This window comes from Mustelus asterias, chromosome 17 (assembly GCF_964213995.1).
Source record: "Mustelus asterias chromosome 17, sMusAst1.hap1.1, whole genome shotgun sequence".
Classification (NCBI taxonomy): domain Eukaryota; kingdom Metazoa; phylum Chordata; class Chondrichthyes; order Carcharhiniformes; family Triakidae; genus Mustelus; species Mustelus asterias.
In genome coordinates this window covers 64,379,212-64,396,946 of record NC_135817.1, presented here as the reverse complement: position 1 = coordinate 64,396,946, position 17,735 = coordinate 64,379,212, and the positions used below count along the sequence as shown (strand labels likewise).

The following is a 17,735-nucleotide window of genomic DNA, read 5'->3' as shown; positions in this document are numbered from 1 at the left end:
CGTTGGACTGGGGTGAACACAGTAAGAAGTCTCACAACACCACGTTAAAGTCCAACAGGTTTATTTGGTAGCAAATACCATAAGCTTTCGGAGTGCTGCTCCTTCGTCAGATGGAGTGGAAATGTGCTCTCAAACAGGGCTTAGACACAAAATCAAGTTACAGAATACTGATTAGAATGCGAATCCTTACAGTCAGCCAGGTCTTAAAGGTACAGATAATGTGGGTGGAGGGAGCATTAAACACAGGTTAAAGAGATGTGTATTGTCTCCAGACAGAACAGCTAGTGAGATTTTGCAAGCCCAGGAGGCAAGCTGTGGGGGTTACTGATAATGTGACATAAATCCAACATCCCGGTTTAGGCCGTCCTCATGTGTGCGGAACTTGGCTATCAGTTTCTGCTCAGCGACTCTGCGCTGTCGTGTGTCGTGAAGGCCGCCTTGGAGAACGCTTACCTGAAGATCCAAGGTATCTTTAAGACCTGGCTGGTTGTAGGGATTCGCATTCTAATCAGTATTCTGTAACTTGATTTTGTGTCTCTGCACTGTTTGAGAGCACATTTCCACTCCATCTGACAAAGGAGCAGCGCTCCGAAAGCTTATGGTATTTGCTACCAAATAAACCTGTTGGACTTTAACCTGGTGTTGTGAGACTTCTTACGGCATCATAGAACCCACATCTAACATTTGATGCAAACAGTGTGACTGATAGTTCATTCATTTGCCGCTTGTGGGATCTTGCTGTCATTGACTACAGAACAACAGAACTTCCGAAGTAATCCCTTAATGGCAAAGCACTGTGGGACTTTCTGAGGATAAGATGAATATATAAGCACATTTCTTTCTGAGGCAGAATGACAATACTGTCTCTATTCACATGGGAAGTGTACTCTGTTGAATTGTTACCTGCTCATAAACATTATAAAGAGATCTATCTATCTGTTTTAAAACTGTCGGCTCAGCAGACTAGATAACTATTGTAGTTCAATTGTGACAATATATTTCTCTCAGACTGAGCGAATTACTGCATTCATAACAAATTATTTGTGTATTTATCAGCACTCAACTGTATCTATAATCTCAGCAAAAAAAACCAAATTTGAATATAACAATCATGTACAATGGCCATTCTTAAGATTGAGACAGACAAGCTGTTCCACAATTGAAGTCCATAGAAAATCTTGGTGCATACCACGACAACAATAATTTACATGGTGCCTTTAATGCAGTAAATCGTCCCAAGGTGTTTCACAGGAGCATTATCGAACAACATTTTGACACCAATCCACATAAGGAAGTACTCGGACAGATGACCAAAAGCTTGATCAAAGAGCTAAGTTTTAAGGAGCTCCTTAAATTGAGATGGCACGGTCGTACATTGGTTAGCACTGCTGCCTCACAGCACCAGGGACCCAGGTTCAATTCCTGGCTTGGGTCACTGTCTGTGCGGACTTTGCACATTCTCCCCGTGTCTGTATGGGTTTCTTCCGGGTGCTCCGGTTTCCTCCCACAGACCTGGTTAGGTGCATTGGCCGTGCTAAATTGTCCCTCGGTGTACCCAAACAGGTGCTGGAGTGTGGCGACTAAGGGATTTTCACAGTAACTTCATTGCAGTGTTAATGTAAGCCCACTTGTGATGCTAATAAACAAACTTAATGGAGGAGAGCAATATTGAGAGGAGAGAGGGTTGAATTCTAGACCTCAGTGCCTCAGCAGTTGTAGGCACAGCCCTCAATTGTCCTCAATTAGCAAGTGCTTTACCTGTTCATTTCATACATTACAATTTTCCAACATATACTGTAAAATCTAACACAAAAAACAAACACCAGAGCCTATTTGTCTGTCTTTTGATGGTATCCAATGCACAAATTGTTGCAAAATGTTTTCTTTTGGAAGTAGTTTACACCCCATTTGAGATTGTATTAGATAGTGGATCAGTACTTTTGTATGGGAACAAATTGTAAATAAGTTAGGACATTTGTACTCCAATCAGATGTGCATTTATTTGAGATGTGGAGATGCCGACGTTTAAAACTCTTACTGCATTTATTTGAGACCAAATGTTGTTTAATAACACTCCTGTGAAATATCTTGAGATGATTTATTGCATTAAAGGCACTCCATCAATTAAGTAAAGTTTATTTATTAGTAACAAGTAAGGCTTACATTAACACTGCAATGAAGTTACTGTGAAATTCCCCCAGTTGCCACACTCCGATGCCTGTTCAGGTCAATGCACCTAACCAGCACGTCTTGCAGACTGTGGGAGGAAGCCGGAGCACCCGGAGGAAACCCACGCAGACACGGGGAGAATGTGCAAACTCCACACCCAAGCCAGGAATTGAACCCGGGTCCCTGGCGCTGTGAGGCAGCAGTGCTAACCACTGTGCCACCGTGTCGCCCCAACAATTATTGTTGTAGTGGTGCATGCCAAGATTTTCCTTGGACTTCAACTGTGGAACTCCTGGCCTGTCTCAATCTTAAGAATAGCTCTCGTACATGATGTCCTGAATAACCTGCATGGGTGACCATAATTCCAAGGATTTTGTGAAGAAATGTGGGATTTGTTTTTAATTAGCTGTTTTCTGTTTCCTCAGTTAACCTCCTGGATTCTAAAGCAGTTCAAGGAGAGCTCGGATGGATATCCTACCCGATTCATGGGGTAAGTGCAGAACTACAACCTGCAAAACGCTTAAATCTAACCAACGATTTAGATACCATGCAAATAATCCTTGTTCTCAATTTCACTGAAATATGGGTTCAAGGCTGAGGCAGCAAAGTGGCAGCAAAAAGATGTTTAAAATTGGTTGCTTACTGTGTCAAGTGGTTCTTCTTGAAAAAACTTCAAAATATCAGCAGCATGACATTGCTGCCTTGTGCCTACCCTCTCGCTCTAACTTTGGGTTAATTAGTTGTTAGGATAATGCTAACTTAATTGATTTGGCTCACTCCCAAACTAAAATTGCAGGCAGGCCACTGGAACCATAAATGTCGCCATCAACTTGCGTTAAACTGCAAATGTTCCGTGTGACCTCAAATGGACAAGTCTGCAGGATAATAAAGCTTAAACCATGAGTGACATTGAACTAAATACCTGGTATACATCACAACAATGGGGGGGAGAACTGGGTAGAGTGTATAATAAGCTGGAAATCTGCTTGCCCATTTTACACCATGGCCTCCTCTTCCATGCTCCGCACCCCCCTCCCCCCCACCAACCCCTTGGGCTATCCTAGTATCATGTAAATACAAGGCAAATTTCTGAATTTACTTTTGTTTTCTCTGGCACCTGTAGGGCACATCATAAATTAAGGTGGGCACTGCTTACCATTAGCAGTGCAAAGTCATAAACTTACCCTTGTAATGTGTGGGTCACCACTCAGCTTTATCAGACCTGAAACTTCAATCTTGCCTATATACAATTTGCTGATCTCAGGTGTAGCAGTGGGTGCTACAATGAGCCTCAGAGCTAGGTAGTGGAAAAGACAGATCATTCGTGAATCCTGCTGCTGGTCATTGCCCAGTCACCCCTCTGGACAGTGTACTTGTATAGGGTGACATCAGAAACAGACATTGCTTGTCTTGTTCAGATAGCCCACGTGTGCACAGGATATAATTGCGTGTGAGGAATGGCTAAAATGGACAAAAGGTGCTATTTGGTCGCTTTGTATTTCAAATGAGTCATCAGAAATGGAGGGCTGGGAAAGAGCAGGACATTTGTTTTCTAACAAACCTGGCCTTTGTGTATTAAATTTAGTGAATGCAACACTGACATAGATGTGTAGAGTGGATAGAAGGACAAAATCTACAATAGTTCAGCAGTAACAAGCCATGCTCCAGCATGAAGCTGATTAAATCTTTTACTAAGTGTTTCAAATGAACCTATTTATACTGCTACTCATTTAGAGACTATGCTGTCTGGATACCCACCATCTGTTCCTTGAGTTTAGTCCTGATTTAGTTCACATGGTACCATTTGTCTCCCACATGCACGTATTTCACATACAGATATCTGGCAAGGCACGTGCATCATCTGTAACAGCCTGCCGTTAATCTCTCTGTTTTACAGGCTCTGGCAAACATGCCAAGAAGGGTACGTTCTTTGAGACATGATATGTACCGAATAGCGTAATGCTAATGATGTTGTTCTATTGTAAATATGAAGATTTGTAGCTGTAACATCAACACAGTTTGGTTATTAAGAGGTGTAATAATGGTTAAAGACAACACAAGTATTTCCAGAAATATTGCACGCAGACAGCAAATCCCAGCCCAAACCAAATTCTGTTTCATCTCTGATGAATTTGGCTTCCAACACAGCAAGCCCAAAATATAACACAAATAAAAACACAGACCATTTTCAATTAGCAATAATGGTATTGTAAACTGTTTAGCAAATCACAGTATTGACCAATTCTGAAACTACTGTGTAATTACTGACCATTTCTCACACTTTCGATTTCTATAATCATTGAGTTTAAGCCATGGTCATGGCTGCCAAGCTTTCTCCAAAAACATCACTAAAAGATTGAAGATGAAAAGTGTCCTGATGGTGAACTTCACCCTAGGGTCTTAAACAAGGTTGATAATGAGGTAATGGATGCACTTGTGTTAATTTTCCAAAATCGAGGAGATTTTGGAAAGTTTCCGTCAGACTGGAAAGCAGCAAATACAACCCCTCCAATCAAGAAGGGAAGGAGGCAGAAAGCAGGTAACTATAGGCCAGTTAGTTTGACATCGGTCACAGGGAGGGAATTAGAATCGACCATGAAGGAGGTTATGTATATTAAAGCTCAAGGCAATCAGGCAGGGTCAGCATGGTTTTGTGAAAGGAAAACTATGTTAAACCAATTTAGTTTTATTCATTTGTGGTACGTAGGTGTCGCTGGCTGCCCAGCATTTATTGCTCATTCCTAATTGCCCTTGGTCAGAGGGCAGTTGAGAGTCAACCGCATTGGTGTGGCTCTGGAGTCACATGTAGGCCAGACCAGGTAAGGACAGCAGATTTCCATCTCTAATTGGTGTTCATTGCAGGAGTGACTTGCATAGTGGATAAAGGGAAGCCAGTAGACATATTGGGCAGGATGATCTTGCCGCGCTCACCCCGAAACTGGAAAATCCCGCCTGAGGTCAATGGACCTTTGCATGGTGTTCCCACCCCCACCCTTCGATTCCTGTGGCGTGCAGGATGGGGAACCCCCCTCCCCCCGTTGTATTTCCATTTGCCACATTAAGGGCGCAAAGTAGGAGCTCAGGGTTTTGTGGGTAACTTATTAGCATGGATAGAAGATTGGCTGGCTGACAGAAAACAGAGAGGGTACATAAACAGGTTTTTGTCTGATTGGCAGGATGTGATGTGTGGAGTCCCGCAGGGATCAATGCTGGGGCGTCAGCTTTTTTACAAGTTATATCAGTGACTTAGATGAGGGCACTGAAGGCATGGTAGCTAAATTTGTAATTGACACTAAGATAGGTAGGAAAGAGTCTTGTGAAGAGGACAGAAGGAACATAGAACATAGAACGTAGAACATTACAGCGCAGTACAGGCCCTTCGGCCCTCGATGTTGCACCGACCAGTGAAACCAATCTAAAGCCCCTCTAAGCTACACTATTCCAATATCATCCATATGTTTATCCAATAACCATTTGAGTGCTCTTAATGTTGACGAGTCCACTACTGCTGCAGGCAGGGCATTCCACGCCCTTATTACTCTCTGAGTAAAGAACCTACCTCGAACATCTGTCCTATATCTCTCACCCCTCAATTTAAAGCTATGTCCCCTCGTGCTAGCCAACACCATCCGAGGAAAAAGGCTCTCACTATCCACCCTATCTAATCCTCTGATCATCTTGTATGCCTCTATTAAGTCACCTCTTAACCTTCTTCTCTCTAACGAAAACAACCTCAAGCCCCTCAGCCTTTCCTCATACGATTTTCCCACCATACCAGGCAACATTTTGGTAAATCTCCTTTCCAACACTTCCACATCTTTCCTATAATACGGCGACCGGAACTGTACGCAATACTCCAAACACGGCCGCACCAGAGTTTTGTACAGTTGCAGCATGACCTCCTGGCTCCGAAACTCAATCCCTCTACCAATAAAAGCTAACACACCGTACACCTTCTTAACAACCCTATCAACCTGGGTGCCAACTTTCAGGGATCTATGCACATGGACACCCAGATCCCTCTGTTCATCCACACTACCAAGTATCTTACCATTAGCCCAGGTTGCAAACAGATATGGATATGGAAGGAGGTTGCAAACAGATATGGATAGGCTGAGTAGGCGGGCAGAAATTTGGCAGATGGCGTACAATGTGGGAAAATGTGAAGTTGTTCACTTTGGCAAGAAGAATAAAAAATAAATGCATTATTTAAATGGAGAAAAACTTAAGAATTCTGAAGTACAGAGGGATCTAGGTGTTCCAGTGTATGAGCCACAAAATGCTAGTGTGCAAGTACAGCAGGTAATTAATGAGCTACTGGAATGCAATCATTTATTGTGAGAGGAATTGGACATAAAAGTAAGAATGTTATGCCTCAGGGCATTGGTGAGCCCACATCTTGAATACTGTGTGAAGTTTTGGTCTCCTAATTTAAGGAAGGATATTTGAGGTGGTTTAGAGGAGTTTTTTTAGGTTGCTATCTGGAATCAGCGGATTGTCAAATAGAATCATAGAATCCTACAGTGCAGAAGGAGGCCATTCAGCCCATCGAGTCCACAACTGACCACAATCCCACCCAGGCCCGCCCCATTCCATTAACCCAATGCATTTAACCTAGCTAGTCCCCCTAACACTAAGGGGCAATTTAGCATGGCCAATCCACCTAACCCACACATCTTTGTACTGTGGGAGGAAACTGGAGCACCCAGCGGAAACCCACACAGACACAGGGAGAACATGCAAACTCCACACAGACAATGACCCAAGCTGGGAATCAAACCCGGGTCCCTGGCGCTGTGAGGCAGCAGTGTTAACCACTGTGCCACCGTGCCGCCCTTATTAATATTAATAATTCCCATATGAGGAATTGTAGGCAGACTAGCTTATTTCCACTGGTGTTTAGAAGAGTGATGAGTGACTTGATTGGAGTACATAAGATCCTGAAGATTCTTGCCAAGTTGGACATGGAAAGGATGTTTCCTGTTGTGGGTGAGTCCAGAATAGGAGTGGAAATTGATTTAAAAATAGGCGTCTCTCTTTTGGCACAGAGATGAAGTGAATTTTCTTCTCTCAGAGCATTGTGTGACTTTGGAACTCTTTGCCTCAGAGGGCAGTGAAGGTGAGGTCAGCGAATATTTTAAGGTACAGGTAGATAGATTCTTGTTGGGCAAAGGAATCAAAGATTTTGGGGGGTGTGAATGGGAATGTGGAATTCAAAATGCAAACTGATCAGCCATAATCTTATTTATAGCACAGGCTCAAGGGGCCAAATAGCCTCCTTCTGCTCCTAATTTATATCTTCGTATGTTTGTAAATCATGCAAAAAGTACCTTGCACTTTTGGTCAGAGCTTGTTGTAGCATGGCACTGAAACTGGTGAGAGTGGATAGGCAGCCCTGTTATATTGTTCTCGTTTGTGTTGAATTATGCAGCAATTGGTTGGGGTGAATTTCAATATATTATCTCAGCTCAGTCTGTGCTTGCCTTCATAATCTTCAACCCAGTTCCCAACCTGCCCCTTGCCTTAGACCTATATACTTCAAGATTTGATCAGACTCTGTTAGAAGGAGTTAATTGATGCCATATCAACTGCTTTTTGATGGAAGCTTCGGGAGGGAATGGAAAGCTTTCTTCTGTTTTACCTGAAGCTTGTTCACTTGAAATGTGTATTATCTCGGGCAGTCCAAGTCAAATAATTCAACTTGCATCTAAATGTGCGTAATTTAGAGACCTGGATCACCTCCCTCATCTTCAAAATATGTCTGAATGTTTTGCCAAATATTTTAGATACTTGAGGCCTAGAATCTCCTTGCCCCTCATCTACAAACCCACTTGAAAGCATCAATGATCTGTTGACGATAGTGTATTGAAAAATGCAAACCATATTCCAGATGTATCTTCACTCGTGATCAATACAAGGTTAGGTTAACCTTGATGGATTCTAGTATTTGATTAAGTTTATTGATTGTAGCTTAGCACTGCCTGGAATCTTTCAGTAAATGATCAATAATTGTACCTCAATGTTTTTTTTTCTCTATCTTCACTGAATGACACCTCTTTACTTTTACGTTATTTGGCATTTCCATTACTTGTGCTTATGTATTTTAACAGCGATAGGTCTCTGGCTATCTGTTAACTTACTCGAAATCAGTAATTCTAATATAGTAGGAATGAATAGAGCATAGTTTATAATATTCGGATATTCCATGAAGAACAGATATCAAACAGTGACAGAAGTGCTAAGGAGGTAACCAAAAGGTTAGTTGTAAAGTTAGATTTTAAAAGTTTGATGGGCGGTACGGTGGCAGTGGTTAGCACTGCTCCCTCACAGCACTAGGGAACTGGGTTCGATTCCAGGCTTGGGTCACTGTCTGTGCGGAGTCTGCATATTCTCCTCGTGTCTACGTGGGTTTCCTCCGGGTGCTCTGATTTCCTGTCACAGTCCAAAAGACGTGCTGGTTAGGTGCATTGGCCATGCTAAATTCTCCCTTAGTGTACCCGAGCAGGTGCCAGAGTGTGGCGACTCGGAGGTTTTCACAGTAACTTCATTGTAGTGTTAATGTAAGCCTACTTTTTGATTTATTATTGTCACATGTATCAACATACAATGAAAAGTATTGTTTCTTGCCAAATTTCCTTAGTCTTCTGAGAAAGTAAAGGCATTGGTGGGCTTTGTGACACTTGTGACACTAATAAATAAATCAACTTAAACTTTAAAGTTTAAACTTTTAAGGAAGACCTGAGAAACAGAGGGAGCAAGGGGAGCGGAGGACTTTGGGGGAAGGAGTTTGAAAGAGAGCACTATCGCTGTGATTGAAAGCTCTTCCACGGAGGTGGAGTCATGGAATTGGGATGTGCGGAAAAGAAGCTCGGAAGTATATAAGTCTGGAGCACAGGCATTAAGGAGGTGCAAGGCCATGGTGAATTTTAAGGCCTTGAATTTGATATCCAGAGGTTGACAAAGGCAGTTCTAATGGGAAAGATAATGGTTCAGAGGCAGGTGAGACAGGCTTCAGAGAAATAAAAGGTGGAGGCAAAAATAAAGACCTGGAATGGGTAACGGACTCAGTGGGAGCTAAAATTAAGTAAGAGTAGATGTGAAATCATTGAGGTGGAAGTAATATATTAAAGCGATGGATAGGATGTGGGATTGAAAGACCCAACTCAGAGTGAACGAGTCCATTGAGGGTTTGAACTATATAGTTCAGTTTGAACAGCTGGAAAAGGGGATTCGACCAGGTGGATGGTCCCTTGCTGTTCATGGTAAACATCAATGATTTAAACCTAAATATACGCTAAGGAGCTTTTCAATGATATAATGTTTGGCTGTGTGGTTGATAACTAAAGTTAAAGTTAAATTATTAGTTACAAGTAAGGCTTACATTAACAATGCAATGAAATTACTGTGAAATTCCCCTAGACGCCACACTCAGGCGCCTGTTCAGCTCAATGCACCTAACCAGTACGTCTTTCAGAATGTGGGAGGAAACCAGAGCACCCGGAGGAAACCCACGCAGACACAGGGAGAATGTGGAAACCCCACACAGACAGTGACCCAAGCCAAGAATCGAACCCGGGTCCCTGGTGCTGTGAGGCAGCAGTGCTAGCCACTTTGCCACCGTGTCGCCCCGAGGAAGAAAGCTGTAGACCGCAGGAAGATATCGATCGACTGGTAAGGTGGGCAGAAGAGCGGCAAGTGGAACTTGATCTGCAGATATATGAGACAAAATGAGGAAACATGAAAGGGAATACCAAATAAGTGGTAGGGATTGCTGAGAGGTGCAGAGGAACAGGGGGATATTTGAGTGCACAGTCACAGATCCCTGAAGGTAGCAGGACAGCCAGATAAGTTAGTTATAAAGTTATCTGGGACACTTCCCTTTTAGAACTGAAGAAGTCAGAGGTGATGCTAGAAACATATAAAATACTAGTGAGGCCACAGCTAGGGTTATGTGACAGTGCTGGCCACCCCAGTACAGGAAAGATGTGATCACATGTGATGACATGGAGAGGCTGGTGGAGTGGGCGGACACGTGGCAGATGTGGTCCTGGGCCCAGCCTCGACCTCCCATACCTCCCGCCCATCCTGGTCTCCAGCCCCCCATCCCTGCCGACAGTTAACCCCCTCCCCAGTCCCGAATCCCCCCCTGCAGTGCCAACCGCCCCCCCACAGCAGTCCTGACTCCTCGCCTGCGGTCCTGACCCCTCCCTCCCAGCTGACCCCCCCTCCTCCTGGCCGCCCTGATCGCTGGCCTCCCTCCTTCTCCCACCGTGGCAGTGAGACCCCCACCTCCACCGATCGCCCCTAATTTCTTTAGCGCAGCGGGATGGGAGGATCGCCCCCAATATAATCTAAAGCATACAACTCTAAAGGGGGCAGGAGCAGAAAGACCTTGATGTATACGTGCACAAATTGTTGAAGGTCCAGGGATGAGGAACCCCAATTACGAAAACAAATTGGAGAAACTGTATCTGTTCTCATCGAAACATAGAAAATAGGAGAAGAAATAGGACATTCGGTCCTTGAGCCTGCTCCACCATTCTTTATGATCATGGCTGATCATCCAACTCAATAGCCTGATCCCACCTTCCTCCCATATCATTTGCTCCCTTTCACTCCAAGGGCCTTCTTGAAAACATACAATGTTTGGCCTCAAATGCTTTCCATAGTAACAGATTCCAAAGGCCTACCACTCTCTGGGTGAAAACATTTCTCCTCATCTCAGTCCTAAAAGGTTTACCCCATATCCTTAAACTATGCCCCCAAGTTTTGGACACCCCCACCATCAGGAACATCCTTCCTGCATCTACTACAGTCTAGTCCTGTTAGGATTTTATAGCTTTCTATTAAACCCCCTGTCATCCTTCTAAACTCCAGCAAATATAATCGTAACGGACTCAATCTCTCCTCATACATCTCTCCTGCCATCCCAGGAGTTATCATAGAAATCATAGAAACCCTACAGTACAGAAAGAGGCCATTCGGCCCATCGAGTCTGCACCAACCACAATCCCACCCAGGTCCTACCCCCATATCCCTACATATTTACCCACTAATCCCTCTAACCTACGCATCTCAGGACACTAAGGGCAATATTTTTTTTAGCATGGCTAATCAACCTAACCCGCACATCTTTGGACTGTGGGAGGAAACCGGAGCACCCGGAGGAAACCCATGCAGACACGAGGAGAATGTGCGAACTCCACACAGACAGTGACCCAAGCCGGGAATCGAACCCAGGTCGCTGGAGCTGTGAGGCAGCAGTGCTAACCACTGTGCTACCGTGCCGCCCCCCACTGTGCTACCATGCCGCCCCTGGGACGGTAGTCTGGTAAACCTCTGCACTTCCTCCTTCCTCAGATAAGGAGATCAAAACTGCACACAATATTCTGGGTGTGCTCTCGCCAAGGCCCTGTATAATTGCAGCAAGACATCCCTGCTCCTGTACTTGAATCCTCCCACTATTAAGACCAACATACCATTTGCTTTCTTTACTGCCTGCTGCACCTGTATGCTTACCTTCAGCGACTGGTGTACCCAAGTCTTGTTGCCCATTCCCCACTCCTTAGCATCATGGAGATTGATTAAGAAATTGGTTGGAAGTGTTCAAAAACATGAGGGGACAAGACAGTGTGGACAGGGAGACACTGTTCCCATAGGTCAAGAGGACACCAATTTGAAGGTGATTGGCCTAAAAACCAGATGACACGAGAGAGAATGTTTTTACACAGTGAGTGGTCAGAATCGGCAATGCTCTGCCTGAGAGCACAGTGGAGGCTTTTGGAGGAGGGAATATTGATGTTACTTTTCGCAGAGAACCATCATGGATACGATGAGCTGAATGGCTCCCTTCTAAGCTGTAACTGTTTGATGATTTCTATGGCGGCAGGTTTGTTTGTCACGGGTCCACTGTCATTTCCCTGGAGTGACGCCTCAACAATCCCAATAATCGATTGGAGACAGATTGTCACCCTGCTGTGAGGCCCTTTGAGCACTGCTATCTGCAGCCGTGGTGTCAGCAGCCTGAGTTAATGTGGCTGTAAACGGAGCTTGTGTGACTTCAGACTGAACTAATACTGCAGCACTCAGCCTCTGGTGGCTTCTGCTTACACTACAATGGAAGCAGAGCCATCGGGCGTCAGATGCTGCATCGTGATCAGGTCCAAAAGTATGCATGAAAATGGAGCTGGCCACCATCCCATGTTGGAAAGGAGAGCTCCAGAACTCTACGCAAGGTCACGTGTAAAGTTCTTCATCTGCTTTGACATTGATCACAGCTTTCCTGGCAGGCTTGCTATTGTTTAAGTTTTAAGTTTATTCATTATTGGCACAAGTAAGCTTGCATTAACACAAGGAAGATTAGCTATGAGAACACTAGTTCCTGATGAAGGGTCATCCAGACTCGAAACATCATCTCCAATCTCTTTACAAAGATGCTGTCAGGCCTGATGAGATTTTCCAACATTTTCTGTTCTTGTGTGAACTACGAAAACACTGTCGCCTTTGATGCTTTCAGCCCTGCACCGACCACAGTCTCAGCCATGGCTGCTCCAATGGTGGTTTCCACCAGAGGGGTGAGGACATGCAGCCATACCTGTACCCCGCCCCCACTCCTCCCCCTCCCCGTCAGTTACTGCTACTGCCCAGTTATCTTTTTTATGGATTTGTTCACGGGATATGGGCGTCACCAGCTGTGCCATGTTGTGCTGCAAGAGAGATGGAAGTGTGTGAGTGACTGTGGTGCTATGTGGTTCGGTGATTTGTCTGCCATGGTTGAATAGCTAGCAGTGTGTGCAGGCTGTGAGACATGGGTGTGTAGCTTGCAGCAGTGCTAAGCATGTGAATTTGTGGTGAAGCTACGAATGTGGGATTGATAGAGGTTGCTGTTAAGTGAGTGATAAGGGTGTGGAGCATTGTGCATAGTACGATGCTATTGGTGCAGTTAATGAGGTGCAGTGTTCTCTGCTCGTGGCCACTAATGTGAGGTCATTCGGCAATGAATCCAGGTCCCCAGGTCTAAATTGCTGGCATTGACCTGCTATCTACTCCCATTGCATTCTCAGAGTTTATTTGGAAGACCTCTTGGCCTCCTGTAGATTGAAGAGCTCCCCTGCCCTCTCCACTTTAAGAAGTCTCACAAGACCAGGTTAAAGTCCAACAGGTTTATTTGGTAGCAAATACCATAAGCTATCTTTCTCTACACCCTAGCTACGACTGTAACACTACATTCTGTACTCGCTGATGTCCTTTTCTATGTACGGTATGCTTTGTCTGTATAGCGCGCAAAAAAAAACACTTTTCACTGTACATGTGACAATAATAAATCAAATCAAACAAACCAAATATAAAAGCTCGGGGCACTACTTTCCACTTTCAGCAGCAAGGACTTCCATGTTGCATTGGAAAACATTGGAACTTGCTGACTGCCATTCCTGGGTCATTCCTGGGGTAAAATGACACTTGGAATAGCTTCCAGAACCTGCTGCGACCCAAATGCATGTCCCCTTCAAGAAATGAGGCATTGCCTTTAAGTAGTGCCCCGAGCTTTTATATTTGGTTTGTTTGATTTGATTTATTATTGTCACATGTACAGTGAAAAGTGTTGTTTTTTGCGCGCTATACAGACAAAGCATACCGTACATAGAGAAGGACATCAGCAAGTGCAGAATGTAGTGTTACAGTCGTAGCTAGGGTGTAGAGAAAGATCAACTTAATGCAAGGTAGGTCCATTCAAAAGTCTGATGGCAGCAGGGAAGAAGCTGTTTTTGAGTAGGTTGGTACGTGATCTCAGACTTTTGCATATTTTTCCTGATGGAAGAAGGTGGAAGAGAGAATGTCCAGGGTGTGTGGGGTCCTTGATTATGCTGGCTGCTTTTCCCAGGCAGTGGGAAGTGTAGACAGAGTCAATGGATGCGAGGCTTGTTTGAGTGATGGACTTGGCTACGTTCATGACCCTTTGTAGTTTCCTGCAGACTTGGACAGCTAAACCAAGCTGTGATACAACCGGAAAGAATGCTTTCTATGGTGCATCTGTAAAAGTTGGTGAGAGTTGTAGCTGACATGCCAAATTTCCTTAGTCTCCTGAGAAAGTAGAGGCTTGGTAGTACCACTGGTTTGGTATGGCTGGTTAAAGTAAAGTTTACTTATTAGTCACACATAAGGCTTACATTAACAGTGCAATGAAGTTACTGTGAAATTCACCACACTCCGGCACCTGTTCGGGTCAATGCACCTAATCAGCACATCTTTCAGACTGTGGGAGCACCCGGAGCAAACCCACACAGACACAGGGAGAATATGCAGACTCCACACAGACAATGACCCGAGCCAGGAATTGAACTCAGGTCCCTGGCGCTGTGAGGCAGCAGTGCTAACCATGGTGCCACCATGCCGGTTAGATTGAGCTCACACCAGTATCACAATTTTGCACCCCCTGCTCAGGTGTACAGCCACTCAGCTGCATTATTAGCATTGGTTGCACACTGCAATCGTTTCAATGAGTGGTGCATGGAGCGTTAGTGCTGACTTCCCCTGAAGCAACAAGCTCACTTTAATCATTCATCATGATCCCCATTCCTGTTTTTCAGGCCTGAACAGATTTTCCCCCAGATGCATCTTTGCTGTCATCTCAGTCACTACTGTCCGCTATTTTTCACTTTTTAAACCTCTCTCCCCTGCCCAGAACGTTCCCCTCTCCTCAGACACCATTGCAAGCTTTCTGAAAACGTCCAGAGGATATCCAATGAGCTATAGCCTTTCACTACTTTCATCTCACTTAGGTTGGCTTTTTTCAGAAGTACTTTGCACGTCTTTCCAATATCCTCCGATCTTTCAGATCAGTCACGCACTTTTATTTTATTCAGCCGTTTATTTAAGTAAGTTACATCTTGTTTTATCAAGGAATTGCTTTAGTCGTTGTCTCAGTTACTACACCATGCAGTGACAGAAAGACTCATTTTAGCAGTCCTTTCAAGCTTCACTGAGAGAGAAACAGCTTTCTCTCAATGTGAAAAATACCCCCGTTTAGTAAATGACTTGGACTTAGCAATTGATTGATTTGGAGTTTAGCTTTCTCCTGCCAAAGAAAGCCTCTGATGGTACTTGAAATGAGCCATTTAAGAAGCAAGCGATTTCTAAAGTACCTCCGATAACACATTTTACTCACAAGCTTAGTCAGCAGCACAATGTGGGGTAAAGTGATATGACTTACACTAGTGTAAATAGAAATAATAATGATACGTCTGTATGGTAAAAATTCACAGCACAGTGCTTACTTTGCTATAAACTTGCAATGGGCAGGCCTTTTCACAAGGGTTTCAGCTCAACTGCTGAAAATATAACCTGGAGTAAGTGCATGCAATGTGGAGCCTTTGAGTTCAGTTATTCGAGTTGAGACTTCAATAATAGACCTCTGCGGGCTGTTGCTGGGATTATTTGTAAAATCCATTGTTTTCACTTTCAGTTAATGTGCGCTTTGAAGCACAATTTAAAATTAGCTGTTGATATGACTGTAATCTTTTCTGACTGTAGGTCTAGACTGTAATTGCTGGGCCAAATTATTTGAAGTGATATGCCAGCGGGCACTCCCTATAGTAGAGATTTTCAATTGCTGACGGTAATTACTGTAATTATTTATAACACCAAATATAAAGTCAATTATCCAGAAGTATTATGACATGTCTTATTTGAAATTAAAGAGTTAGTTTAATGAGGGACAAGGTTTGACAGGCAAAAGAATTGGATTTATGGAACACCTTTCATAAACTCAGGGGGCCAGTGAGGTACTTTTAATGTGTAGTCGCTGTTGTAATGTTGGAAAGTCAGGAGAAAATTTATACACAAGGTGCCTTAAATTGAAGTGTGATAATGACCAGATAACCAGGTTTTGGCGAAAGAAGGCGGTAAGTTCACCAGTAAGGAAAGCCTTAGATTACAGGATGATATGGACGGGCTGGTCAGACGGGTAGAACTGTGGCAAATGGAATTTAATTGAAAAGTGTGAGGTGATGCATTTGGGGAGGACTCACAAGGCAAGGGAACATACAATGAAGGGTAGGATGCTAGGAAGTACAGAGGACCAGAGGGACCTCGGAGTTCCCTGAAGGCAGCAGTACAGGTAGATAAGATGGTTAAGAAGGCAGATGGGATACCTGACTTTATTAGCTGAGGCATATAAGAGGAAGGTTATGATGGAACTGTATAAAATTATCATTAGGCTAGAGTACTGTGTGCAGTTCTGGTTGCCACAGAATAGGAAGGAACATAGAATCCCTATAGTGCAGACGGAGGCTATTTGGCCCATCGGGTCTGCACTGACCACAATTCCACCCAGGCCCTATTCCTATAAACCCACATATTTAGCCTGCTAGTCCCCCTGACACTAGGGTCAATTTAGCATAGCCAATCAACCTAAACCACATGTCTTTGGACTGTGGGAGGAAAGCAGAGCACCCGGAGGAAACCCACACAGACACAGGGAGAACATGCAAACTCCACACAGTGACCTGAGGCTGGAATTGAACCTGGGTCCCTGGTGCTGTAAGGCAGCAGTGCTAACCACTGTGCCGCCCAGGATGTGATTGCGCTCGAGAGGGTGAGGAGGAGATTCACCAGGGTGTTGGCTGAGCTGGAGCATTTCAGAAAGAAGGGAGGCTGTCTAGGCCGGGATTGTTTTCCACAGAACAGAGAAGGCTGAGGAGGAACATGATTAAGGTGTACAAAATTATGAGGGACACAGATAGGGTAGATAGGAAGATTTTTTTTCCCCTTAAGTCCAGAGATCAATAACCAGGGGGCATAGATTTAGGTAAGGGGGAGGAAATTATATCATCGAATTCTTACAGTGTAGAAGGATGGTGGGAATCTGGAACTCACTGCCTGGAAGGATAATAGAGGTGGAAATCCTCACAACATTTAAGAAGCATTTAGATGAGCACTTAAAATGCCATAAAATGCAAGGCTACGGATCAAGTGCTGGAAAATGGGATTAGAATAGATTGGTGCTTGATGGCCAGCACAGACACGATGGGCCAAAGGGTCTGTTTTTGTGCTGTAAAACTCTATTCTATGATTCTGTTGATTGAGCGACAGATACTGGTGAGAACTCTCCCCACTCCTCTTCGAATAATGTTATGTGATCTATTACATCCAATCAAGAGGTCCTCATCCAAAAATGGTACCTCCATAAGTGAAGTGGAGTGTCAGCCCAGAGGAGGTAAATAGTGGCACAACAGTTAATACAGTGCTGTGTGGACTAAAGTCGTATCTCACTCGAGTGTAAGTGGAAATAATGCATGTTTGACAACTTTATGCTGCAGCATACTACTCACACTGCAGTGGACAAGTCTTCATCACAAGGTTTCTAGCTGGGTGCTAATAAAAAAGTATTACCAAGGCTCTACAAAGGAATCCCTCAGTGCAATCATTCTCTGATAATGGTTTGAGTAAAATAATATAATGGGAAGACCTAATAGTCCTGTCAAAATGAGGTGTACGATTGCTGCTAACTCTAGGACAATTTGTTAATAGCCTGTCGTTCATTCTTGAATCTGAAAGAAAAGCTGCGG

General features: G+C 44.0%; 1 protein-coding gene across 1 annotated transcript in view; it reads left to right on the top strand.

Annotated features, from left to right (window-relative positions):
- Positions 1-17,735, top strand: part of epha3 (eph receptor A3) — a 327,186-nt gene that overhangs the window by 25,606 nt on the left and 283,845 nt on the right. The window contains exon 2 of the mRNA XM_078232846.1: positions 2,595-2,659. Within this exon, the coding sequence (XP_078088972.1) occupies positions 2,595-2,659 (65 nt within the window). The remainder of the gene's footprint in view (positions 1-2,594; positions 2,660-17,735) is intronic.